The sequence below is a fragment of the Miscanthus floridulus genome, chromosome 4 (assembly GCF_019320115.1).
Source record: "Miscanthus floridulus cultivar M001 chromosome 4, ASM1932011v1, whole genome shotgun sequence".
Lineage (NCBI taxonomy): Eukaryota > Viridiplantae > Streptophyta > Magnoliopsida > Poales > Poaceae > Miscanthus > Miscanthus floridulus.
The window spans coordinates 27,238,353-27,251,072 of NC_089583.1; the positions used below are offsets into that span (position 1 = coordinate 27,238,353).

General features: G+C 43.6%; 1 protein-coding gene, 1 long non-coding RNA gene and 1 pseudogene across 2 annotated transcripts; 2 read left to right on the forward strand and 1 right to left on the reverse strand.

Moving 5' to 3' along the window:
* The first annotated feature begins 1,152 nt into the window (after positions 1-1,152).
* Positions 1,153-4,804, forward strand: LOC136548306 (uncharacterized; annotated as a pseudogene).
* A 1,877-nt stretch (positions 4,805-6,681) lies between these two features.
* LOC136551213 (uncharacterized) lies at positions 6,682-9,381 on the forward strand. The gene is made up of 3 exons (XR_010782493.1): positions 6,682-7,181; positions 7,286-8,719; positions 8,822-9,381. It is a non-coding gene; the product is annotated as an uncharacterized lncRNA (long non-coding RNA).
* A 933-nt stretch (positions 9,382-10,314) lies between these two features.
* On the reverse strand, positions 10,315-12,183 carry LOC136551214 (V-type proton ATPase subunit G1-like). Its single transcript, XM_066542793.1, has 4 exons — positions 12,058-12,183; positions 11,591-11,688; positions 10,771-10,871; positions 10,315-10,690 (listed from the first exon to the last, which is right to left on the reverse strand). The coding sequence occupies exons 2-4, from the start codon at positions 11,676-11,678 to the stop codon at positions 10,547-10,549; spliced, it is 333 nt and encodes a 110-aa protein (XP_066398890.1). The 5' UTR covers positions 11,679-11,688; positions 12,058-12,183; the 3' UTR covers positions 10,315-10,546.
* Between the last annotated feature and the right edge of the window lie 537 nt (positions 12,184-12,720).

Consider the following 12,720-nt stretch of genomic DNA (forward strand, 5'->3'; position numbering starts at 1 on the left):
TACCTTGAGGGTTTTATTTTCATTTTTTTTTGGAAAGAAGTGATGTCGTCCCCTTGAAGAGGTGCTTGGTTGTGCTGGTGCACTGAAGTCTGAAGTCTGAAGGTGCCGTTGTCCTTTCCAGTTAGGGTGTTCTTCTCTAGGAGACCCTGGCCCATGGCGACGTGGCAGGGGATGGCCTCTGTCTGCTGAGGAATCGTCTCTCTGTTAATCCATAGTTTTTTTTATTTGGAAGAAGAATATATGTTGCATAGAAAATTTATTGCATTTTATTTTATTCTAGGCTGCTGCTACATTGAACAACTTGAGGGCATGTCAGCATTGTAGCTTGAATGTTGCAACTTCTAACTTCAGCCACTAGTCCTCTTCAGAGAGAATTTAGTAGCTGTTAAAATTTTTGAACTTGCTAAAAACTTGTTAGCATTATAACAGTCGTGGGACCTGCTTGTCAGAGATTAGGTTTATCTTCCCAATTTGCAATGGACGACAAAACTAACCATTGTTAGGCATAAATACGCCGAAAATAACCATCTTTGTGCTTGCTATCCTATTAGCAAGTTCTAAACGTCATGGTATCACGATCAATGAGAGTTATGAACCACTAGGTAGCTCTGGCAGCACTGTAGACGATGGGAATAGTTGAGGAAAGCGACCAGAGCTTCTGGCCCGTCCAAATCACGCTATTGAGTGATTAACACCTTGGCACTTGCTCAGCTTCAGAATCAGATGCCTCCTACTACGAGCAGCAAAGTGATGGCGACCTTCTACGGCAGCCATCCATGATTGGGCACATCACTAGGGCACTAGGGCATCACGTACTGCTATGCTAAACAACAATTGCAAGACAATGATGCTTTGTAGCCGCAGGGTTGAGAGTGGGACGTTGCGTCGCTAGCTGATACTACTTTGATGTTTGCCGCCGTGCTAGTAGGTTTTGTTGTCGTGAAGTAGCTTGTTTGTAATCACAATCGCGTGAGCTCAGGGTGCGTTTGGCCCGGTAATCAAACGATTACCATCTAAACTTTGTATTTTTTTTTGAGAATTACACGGTATATACTTCTGCTTAATGTAAAAGCTGCCTCGGCACGGTCGCGAAAAACTTTTTAGAAAAAAAAGAACAGCATACACAAATCAAACGGACCCAAGGTGACCAACATGGGCCGAACACAGGTCTACACTCTACACGGCAGCTTCCCAGCAATATCTGGTTTTTCAGCAACGGGCGAGGGCTTCTGAGAGAATCAGCCCACCGGGGCCCATCTTCTCAACAAGTCATCCTGGCCTGTGGGCTGTGGCCTCTGAGAAATTGAGAATCCTTTCCCATCACTCTTTCAGCGTCCACGTGTCTAATTTCTATTGGAGACGGGTCCCAACCCGCTGCGAAATTTCCATTCCCTTTCCCCAAGGACCCCAACAGATCCCCCGCTTCCCCCCGCAACCGCGGCGGCGACCGGCGACGGCGAGAAGCCGCACGCGCACCTAGGCCAGCCCCTCCTAGCGCCGCCGCATCCCGCTCAGCAGCCCTACTACGCCTACCCGGCCGCCTCCTACGCGCATCCCTCCCCGCCGCCGCCGGCCCCGACGCTCGTCTTCGTCCCGGTCCCGGCGCCCTGCTCCCCGGTGCTCGTCCGCCTGCGCCCGCGCCGCGCGCCCTGCCTCCGCCGCCTCTGCACGCGGACGCTCCCGCTCCTCCTATTCCTCGCGCTCCTCGCGGGCGCCGCCTTCCTCCTCTACCCGTCCGCGCCCGCCGCCCGCGTCGCCGACTTCCGGGTCGACAGCTTCCGCGTGCAGCCGCCGGTCCTCGACCTCGGCCTCGCGCTGCGGCTCCGCGTCCGCAACCCCGGATTCGTCCTCCCGCTCCGCTACCGCTCCGTCTCCGCCGCCGTCTCCTACCGCGGGCACCTGCTCGGGTCCGCCAAGGCGTGGCCCTGGTCCGGCGAGCTTGCGGCCAGGCATGAGGTCTATGCGGATGCCCAGGTGTGGGTGGACGCAGGGAGGGTGCTGGATGATGTGATCGAGCTCATCGGGGACGTGGCCGCGGGGTCAGTGCCGCTGGAGATCGTCTCTGAGGTTGTCGGCTCGATCGAGGTGTTCCGTTTCCACATCCCTGTGAAGGTAATTGCGTGTTCTCGCGATAGATTGTTTACGGACTTTGTTATCCCGTTACCAATAGTTTGCTCAGCAGTTAAGACTGATGCCTTCAAAGACTGGGGCTTTGGAATTGGGTTAGAGAATTTCCTAACACTTAAGGACATGGAATGCTATAACTTCAACATTTTTAGCTGCTGGATCTGTTTATAAGTATTACTGAATTTGTAGTATTTTTTTAACTTAAATTTGTGGTAAAACTGAAGGATTTGCATTAGGTTAATCAGGGGCCGGATTCAACTTTTCTGGGTATAGTTATCGTGGATTGAATCATCTGAATTGCTGAACGGGATTTGCAATTTTGCATGATCATAAGGACTTCTACGTTCACCTGAGATGTTAATAGTGATATTGCTTCATTTTTTTAATGGTTCCTAGCTTTCGATGATGATATTGGTTGTGAGCTTGTGATTGAATTTTGATTGAAAAGAATTGAATCTGGATTGAAAAGAATTGGAAAGATTAGTGGTATGGATACTTTATTCAAAGTATAGGCAGTGATAGCTCGGATGTGGGATGGACAACTGGAAAATAGTTCTTTCGTTCCATATGATATGTCCCTAGCATCTGTATGGACAGCACCATCATACTTGGTGGTAAGCGAATATGGAATAGGGTTCAGTGGCATCTCCTTTTTTGTCATAGTTTGGCTTGGCATTTCCATGTTAACAAAAGTAAGGAACTTATTTATTTCAACCTTCTTCTTTCTATATTTGTGAGAATAATCTAATTTTTATATGACCAATAATGCATCTGTGTTTTTATGCTGTTCCTCTATTCAGATAAATCTGTTAGTTTGCACGTAAATGTATTGGAGGTTGTAAGGGAACTGTCATAAATAGTTATTTATTTATTAGTGCAAATATGGATCCAACAAATTCGGGTGAGTCCATTTGTACAATTATGGATTTGTTGGATGCCTTTGTTAGTCTGTCTACCTCCATTGTACATTTGTGCTAACAACACAGTTTTAGTCCTGAAGGGTAGGTATATCTCAGAGTATTTGCGTTGAATGTGGTTTAGTCTATTTATGAATGTGGCCTTAGGCAAGTTTGTTCTAACATAACAATCAGGCTCATTACAAAGAGTGTTTTTTTAATGACAATATAAATATGGGAACTAATTACACAGATGTTAATTGCAAGGAACAGTACCATAAACTGCCATTGAAGAATTATTAACATAAAGTAGTCAATCATATGATTGAGCTGGTGCCAAAAGGGTGAAGGAAACAGGATGGTGGACAAATAAGAGTCACCAAAGGATCGAACTACTATCTCAGAATCGATATTGCCCTAGAATGCTTGCTGTCGACACTTCAAACTTCGATTACTAACAAACAAGTATCTGTATGCCATATGGAAAGATACTAGTAGATTTATCATCAAATGTTGTCTTTTTTCTGATTTTATAAATATTTTGCTAAACCATTTGATTAGGATAATGCAGAAGTACTCGGCCATGTAGGTTTTTCCATGAAAAGGTGCCTCCAGATTTGTTAGAGGCTTGCACTATTACAGTAGCTAGAAGATGAGATGGTGATTTCAATTTTGAAATTTAGCATAAATTTGATGTCACATTTGTGGTGATGATTGTACATGTGCCAACGTGGGAAAGACATTCTAGATTGGATAGCTAACTGATGCAAGATTTGAGTTCCCTGAAACAGAGTCATTTGAAAAATTGCGAGGATTGCTAGAATGCTTAGAATATATTCAAAAGAATTGGAATGTGTTGAGTCGTTAAAAAGCAGAACAGTAAATATATAGCTCCTGAAGTATCAAATGTACTATACTCTTAAAGTTTGTACCATAGAAGCTATTGTTAGATGATGTTTGTACCTTATAAGGGAGCATTAGTTTGCTCATCCTTTTTTTATTTCAATCTCTCACGCTTCCCATTTCTTAATGAAAATCTAAATATTAAGCTGTACTCCAGAGTCCAGAGCAAAATGCATTAGCATGTTTCTTAATGAAAAACTCTGCGTCTTGCCATTTCAGAGTATTCATGTTTACCATTTAGTTGTTAAAATAGTAGTGTTGGTTTCTTAATGCAGCATCTCACTTTGTATGTTTGCGTTATATGTTTTTGATGCAATTCTCATGTGGGTCAAACCTCTTAACACTCCTGCTGTTACAGGGGCTCATATCATGCTCAGTAAATATCAGCCCAGAGACTCAGAGAATCATAAGCCAGGATTGCTATTAAGGTAATGACCTTATGTTCTGTACAATTTGTTATATATAATCCTTAGTTGATTTATGCAAGTTAGGAGTTGTACTATCAGGATCATGTTATGAATCTTGCGTCATTTTCTGCAGTGCGAATGCTCCGAGGCTACCTGTCCCTGAAGATATTGTAAAACTGCAGAGCCTGCTCGATGGTATAATCTGGATATCGTATTGTGTTTCGTGTAGGCTGGAATAATAAGTAACGAATAACATGTTGTTGGACCACAGGTTATATGTTGTCTTGCAGTACATATCAGAACTGCCTATGCCTATTTGTAACTGGTTGATGCCACCTTCACCCATATGTACCATAGCATAGAAGTTAATCATGGTGTATGATTTTACTAGATCATGTATGGTGGAGGTTGGCAGCCTGGCAGGTAACTTATGATTTGTGGTATTTGAATTGAAGGATGTGATAACTGAAAGATTGGCGCAGTTGATATTTTCGTGACATTCAACCACCACTAGAGGATTTTGCATCCAAGATCCAACAGCTGCTTCTGGTGGGCGGTGATCAACATATTTGGTCCAGCAAGCTGGTACTGGTACTATAGACCATGCTGAGCAAGTCAGTATGAAATGAATGGTTTCTGATACTGAGATCATGTAGCTTTTGGTACAGAATTTAGGGCATGTACAGTCAGTGAGGGGTTAACATTTTCTCTTACCGCCACCTAAAACAGAAATAAACTTAGATAACACTGATGCGATGGTTGATCTTGCTCCAACTCTAAGTGTGGAACCCTATGTAAGTAAATAAAACAAAAGATAGTGGCCACTGGTTCAATTGTTGGCCAACCGAGGAGAGAAATTGTAGCAAGTAATTTCTTTATTATTCGGCTGCAATTGTTTAGTGTCTTCTTTCTTCGGCTCCTGAACTTGATCCAGCTCTAGAATCCTTTTCTTAGCTTCTTATGTGTGCAACGGCGTAAATAGGAGGAGCTAGAAAAATGATCTGATCTTAGTGCCTCTTTGAGGCATGGCCGCATGGGCTGCACATGTCATTAGACCCACCGTAATCCACTGATCGCATGTTCAGAATCAGAAGCTCTGTAGGACAAGATGGGCCCTGAATTATGGGAGGCCATGCGAGATTGTTCACCTTACATGCATCATTCAGTGCAAAGTTCGGCTAGGCGGCGCCTAGTCGCTGGGCGAAGCCCGTCGCCGCGACTAGGGGCATAGGCGCGCATCGCGGCTAGGCGGCGCGGACGCGGCGCGGAGGCGCGCTAGGCGAGGGCGAGCTCGAGTTTGGCGCGCCAAATCGGAGCGCGGGAGGAATTCTCGCGCGGCCAGGCCCGCGCAGCGGCCACGAGACCCAGGCGCGCGAGGATTAGAAGGGAGCGCGGCCTGCTCCTCCCGCCGGTCCTGCTCCTCCTCTGCTCGTCCAAGCTCGTCCCCCTACTCGTCCTCTGCTCCTCCCCTGCTCCTCCTCTGCTCCCGCCGGTCCTGCTCCTCCCCTGCTCCTCCTCTGCTCCTCCCCTGCTCCTCCTCTGCTCCCGCCGGTCCTGCTCCTCCCCTGCTCGTCCTCGACTAGAACCCCTCCCCGCCGACCACCCCAAGTCCCCAAGGTGAGCTCCCTTCCCTCCCATGCTCCTCTCCCCTCCCATGCCGGCAGCTCCTCCCCTGCTCATCTCCCCTGCATGCTCTCTTTCTTTACAGAAGTTTACTGTAATTGCGAAAGGTGAATAATCAACAAAAGGTTACTGTAAAAACTGTTACTCACCTGAAGTCATTAAGCAAAAGCTTCTATTAAGACTTGTACCTTTGTAAGGATGTGTTCATTCTACAAAACATGCTGCAATTGTGAGTTGGTGAATGACAAAGTTCCTTCATAACTCTACTGCTATAGTGATGCTGCTGTTCCACTGTATGATTGAAGTTGGCATGGTAAGAGGCACATGCTTCATAAAATCATAAGTAATAGTAACCATTAAACAGCTTGTGCAGCCTTGTTACAACTTACAAGTAATAGTAACCATTAAGTAATCAGACAACACTGAAAACAGACCTGGAGAGCAAAACTTGACAGATTATTGTGATCAATGCTCTTTGTAAGTGAGGCAATTGGCTCTGCCCCTGGTATTCCATCTGATGACTGCTCTGTCATTTTCTTCACAGTTGATTGTAAACATGTTAACATTAAAGCTTCTATTACAATGATTTATCATTAAAAACTTAAAATTTGAGCGATACTAGTCCTTACCTGTCTCTTTGAGCTTGATTCAACTCTTGAATTTGAATGTAGGATGTCGACAGAACAAGGTGTTTCTACACCAGATGCAACATGCCTTGAGGCAACTAATCTCCTGAAAAGGAACTCAGATGATGTTGGATGGGACTATGGTGTTCTTGTTGATGCTAGCAACAAGGACAAGGTGAAGTGCAAGCTCTGTGACAAGGAGATGAGAGGAGGGATTCATAGGTTGAAGGAGCATTTGGCTCATGAAGGAAAGAATGTGAAGAAATGCACAGCAAGAACACCACAGGCTATGGAGGCTAAAGAGAAGTGCAAGAAGGCACTAGCTGATGCAAAAAGGAAGAGGGAGGAGAAGACTATTCGTGAGCTAGAAATTAGAGAGGAAGTTTATGTATCTAGGGTTGGAACAGATTCAGATGAAGTTACATGTGTTGGAAGTTGAGAGCCCCACAAATTAGGACCCATTGACAAATGGACACGTGCTATTGATCCTAAAGCTACCAAGTCTGATTCTTTAAAGCAACAACAGCTGAACAAGAAACTTTGGAAAGAAAGAAGCAATGAGGTGCATAAGTACATTGCAAGATGGGCCTATACACATGGTAAATTGCTAGTATACTATGCTGTTTTTACATTTTAAAGTTCATTAGATGTTGTTTTCCTGTACTGAACACTAATTATGCTTCTTTCAATGTTGTGTTGGCAGGAATTGCTTTCAATGCATGTGATAATGATGAGTTCAAGCAAATGTACGAAGCAATTGGACAATTTGGTCCAGGACTTGTACCTCCAACTCAGGATGCACTGCGAGGGAAGTTGCTGGAAGAAGGATATGAAAGAACCAAGAGTTTGCTGCAGGAGCGTGAAGCCGAGAAGATGAAAAATGGATGTTCTATTATGACTGATGCTTGGTCAGATAGGAAGAGGAGAAGCATAATGAATCTGTGCACCAATTGTGCTGATGGAACCTCCTTCATCAGCTCTAAGGAGATGTCACATGTCTCACATACCAGTGAGGTCATCTTTGATCTTGTGGACAAAGCAATTGAAGAGATTGGTCCAGACAATGTGGTGCAAGTAGTGACTGACAATGCCTCTAACAACATGGGAGCAAAGAGGCTATTGGAAGAGAAGAGACCACACATATTTTGGACCTCTTGTGCAGCTCACACAATCAACCTTATGCTCCAAGGAATTGGCAACATGACTCGGTTTAAGAAAGTGGTTGACCAAGCAAAGGCATTTACCATATTTGTCTATGGCCACACAAGGACATTGGAGTGCTTGAGATACTTCATAGAGGGGAAAGAGGTAGTGAGGCCAGGAGTGACTAGGTTTGCTTCAAACTTTCTCACTTTGAGTAGCATGCAAGAGAAGAAGGACCAGTTAAGGAAGATGGTGGTTCATAGTAGGTGAGACTCATTGAAGGATGTGAAATCAAAGAAAGGAAAAGAGGCAACAGCAACTATATTGAGTCCAAGCTTTTGGAAGGATGTGAAGCTAACATTGACTGTTTTTGAGCCATTGGTCAAAGTCCTCCGTTTGGTTGATGGGGATGTGAGGACATCCATGGGTTTCCTTTATGGAGAACTACTAAAGGCAAAGAGATAGATCAAAGAGGCCTTTGAAAATGTTGAGGCTCGGTTCAAGGATGTAATAGCTGTTATTGACAAGAAGATGAATGGAAGACTTGATTCTCCATTGCATTTGACAGCCTATTTGCTGAATCCTCACTATAGCTATAGTGACCCATCAATCTTTGATTAGCCCAAAATATCAGAAGGGTTTATAGCTTGTGTTGAGAAATTTTATTATCATGATGAGGACATGCAGCATCATGCTGCCAACATTGAACTAAAGAAGTTTCAGAATAGAGAAGGACCCTTTAGCAAGAAGCTTGCTAAGAATTTTGAAAACTTTGATTACAACCCAGGTAGAGGTACTTCCTATAAGCTTGCATGGATCATGGCTGTTTGTTGTTTGCTGTTTTCTAAACTAATAGAGGTGTTTTTTTATTTCAACATCATGGTGGAGACTGTATGGATATGAAACACCGGCTTTACAGAAGATGGCTACAAGGATCCTATCTTTGACATCAAGCTCTTCTGGTTGTGAAAGAAATTGGAGTGGGTTTGAAGGGGTTAGTACCTAACTACCTATCTATTATGAACATTTCTATTTCAGGCTTTCAGCAGCATTACAATTTAATTGTAGAACTGAGAATGCTCTTTTTAAATTGTAGATACACACTAAGAAGAGGAATAGGCTTACTACAACCCGCCTCAACAAGCTGGTGTATATCCAATTCAACTCCAAGCTGCTTAGTAAGAGAGAAAAGATCAAGTCAAACAAAATCACTGAGATACTTCAGTCTAGTGATACAACTGAAGCTCAAGGTTTTCTCCAAGAGGGTGGGGATGATTGTGCATTAGCTGACTTTAGAGATGGGGAGGAAGATGAGATGGAAGGTACCGGGATACCTTGGTCTGTCATTGGAGAGGCAGTGGGAGCAGATAAACAGCTTGAGCTGCGTAGAAGTGTAAGAGTGAGGGAGCTCTATGAAGGAGAAGAATTTGAGTCTGAAGAAGAAGAGTATGACGATGAGGATGTGAACTACAGTGAAGAAGAAATTTGAACTGCAGCTTGTATTGTACTGTCCTTTAGTTATAAATTGTGTTGTGCAGCTTGTATTGAACTACAGTGAGTGAGGGAACTATGTGCTTGTGCTGTCCTTTATTTATAAATTGTGTTGTGCACTTGTATTACTGTCCTATCCACTTGTATTGTAATTACCAGCTGCTGATATGGTGTGCTCATGGATGGGAGGCTACTGAAATCATCCAGATAAGTCACAACTTAGTGTTTTCTATTTTTTTATGACCAACTAGCTGTCTATTGACTAATTTACTAACTACTAGCTGTCAAAATGTGTTGCAGGAGGCAGGAGCTAGGAACATGCAAGAAAGCAAGAGTAAGCCAGCTAGGAATCAGATATGTCTACTGGCCCTCTTTTTCTACTTACTCATTACTGTGACTCATATGATATATAGTAGTTATATACATATATATATATATATATATATATATATATATATATATATATATATATATATATACATAATATATATATAATTTATGGCTATATTGCCAAAACGCCTAGGAAAACGCCTAGGAGCGCCTAGGACCGAGTACTCCCGACTAGGCGCTAGGTGATGGGTCAGCGCCTAGATTCCGCCTAGCGCCTAGCTGAACTTTGATTCAGTGCACACAGTCGGGATAATGGTCATTGGTCATGTTCTGAAATCTGAATGATAATGGATGTGTGCTACAGGAAACACAATGGTAGTGTAGCTTGCCAAACAGGTGTGATCGTAGTCTCGTAGATCGTGGCATATTGGCATGCTTGTGCTATGGACATAATTGGAGTTACCTTTTGGAACGAGTTGCAGTCTGATGATATCCATGCGTTGGATTTAGCTCCAGCGAAAGCTTTCACTGGTTGAGCAGCAAAACTGGAACTTCCTTCGGAGTTTCTAGTTCGTTAAGAACAATACCATTTGTCTCGCTTTCTTTTCCAAAACCACTCAGTGTCAACAGTGGTTTGGGGAGGGAATTTGCAGATAAAAAAGAAAGCAACACCATGAATTTCCATGTCGAGCAGCTTTCACTCCATGATGAATTTGCAGATCTCATACAAGAAAGGAAAACAGCAGCACCAGGTAATCAACAAAATAGTTTGTTCGAAAATCCAATTTAAATAAAACAATATTATTTACCAATTTTATACCAAAATAATGGCAAGTTCTGATAGTACCAGTCCCAGTTACCGCTATAAAGCTGCTGCGGCTTATTCCGTAGTTAAGAAAAGGAATTACAGATACAAGAGACATATTATTCCTCACCACCCTGACAAAAATAAATAGGTCCATGATACAAGCTTGCGAGCATAACTTGGGCACAGCATTCCTCAGTTCTTCACGGTGGTGACATGCCTCAGAAGCATCTGAATGACATCTGGGGAGATGCTTGCAGCCTGCTGGTTGAGCTGTTCGATTTTCGCCGCCGTCTCTTCCTCGAGACGCTTGACGTTCGCACCAGAGTCACCACTGCTCTGTAGTAAAAAAAAGACACAGAAGTGAGGTCCTGTAATCCTGGGGGAAAAAGGAACAGGGGGTGTGCAGGTGTGCATACCTCTGCGACCTTCTTCTGGAACTCAGCCTCCATCTGGGCACGGTATTCGGCTATTTCCCGCTCAGCCTCCTCTTTCGCTTGCTTAAGCCTCGCTGACTTAGCTATTGAACACAGGAAACATTCATGTTCATATGACAGAATATTAAGAGGAAGGGAGGGGGGTTAAAATGGGTTGGCTTTTTATCTTCCTATTAGCTGACAATTTGCAAAGAAGTTTAAAAGACATTTGTACAGCACATGATTCACAATGGAATATATTTTTGCTAATGGGACTGACAAAAGCAAGATTTCAACTTTTCTTTATCGCGACTTAGCTGTAGAACACACAAAAACATTAAAGTTTATACTGCAGTGAGAACATAGTCCTTATTACCTTTTAGCTTTGCTGTTACATTTCACCAGAAAACAGTTCATAGTTAAACATGCTTTTGCATATTGGAAAAAGAAAATTAAAACTTCTTTTTTCCCCTTTAGACTAAAGATTGCTTTGTGCAGAGTTGGACATTAAATGTATCATGATCTCAACTCAGGTAGCTATATGCAAATTTATACATTGTAAGTTCGGCGTGAGAGGGCATGGCCTAACAATCAGAACAGGTGCTGTATATTTGGTGGGAATTCTATAGTAATATCATGCCATTTTTTTTACAGTTCACAAACAAAACAATACATTACCTTCACTCTCACTCTACAAGCATTAATTGAGGATCAGAGAATGATATCTAAGTGAATGGAACGAATTTATTCACAAGGCTGTTGCTGTCTAATGCTATGCTAGATTTGCAATGACTTGTACCAAAAAAAGATGAGGAAACAGTACCAGCTCTAGCCGCGTTCACAATTTGCTGAGCCTCCTGCTCCACAGCCAGTAGCTGCTGAATCCCACTCTGGCGCCTGTTCGCGTCCATCTCTCAGCTCCTGGGCAGAACAAACGTACCGTAATTCAGAATCAGAGACGGACCTCAACTGTTTCAGATCAAACAAAGGCGCGTAAACCTAAATCGCCACATTATGCCAGATGTCTACTTCCATGCCATTTTATCCAGATATATTGCGGCATGCAGGCAGAGGGACCAACAAATCCGCCGCGACGTATTAAAATTTACAAGAGCACGCATCTCAGTAGCCTGCCCGCCGAGAAAGATTTGGGATCCAGGGATCACGTCAGCGAACCGACCACGCACGGGACGGGACCAGCGATCCGCGCGGACAGAAGGGATCCCGGCACCGCGTCGAGCGATCCGCGAGAAGGAGAGAAGAAACGAAGGGATGTCGGCGCGGGGTTACCTGATCTGGATCGGGGCGTGCGGGCGGGCTCGGCGGCCGGAGCGGAGGGCTGGTGGAGCGGGTGCGGAGATTGGGGAACAAATCGCGTTCTCTGGAGGCGGGGCGAGGAGGACGGTGATTGGTGATCCGCGTATACAACGTGTCTCCACCTACACGGGAGCACGGGCGGACGGAACCGGTTTGGTACGGTCCACGGGGAGCTAGATCTGATTTGTATCCAAAACTTCTTTTGTGGAATCGAACACGAATTGGAATATGGGGCAAACAAAAATCAAAATCAGAAGAGCGCAAACAATGGCCAATATTTCTCCAAAGACAAAAAAAATGCTCTTTTTTTCCTTTCAAGAAGTATTACACAAATAAATAAGACACAATATTTTTTTTGAATAGAACACGAATTGGAATATGAGGCAAACAAAAATCAAAATCAGAATTGTCGGTGTTTCGAGTAAACACTAATGAGTAAATTTGTGTTATTGTGCGTCTGACCTGGAGAATTGTCGGTGTTTCGAGTAAACACCAATGAGTAAATTTGTGTTATTGTGAGTAAATTTGTGTTATTGTGCTAAATAAACACAAGGTTTATACTGGTTCAGGCAGAATGTCTCTACGTCCAGTTCGTGACTGCTGCTCGTGTTATTAGTACAAAAAAAAGTTTGTAGT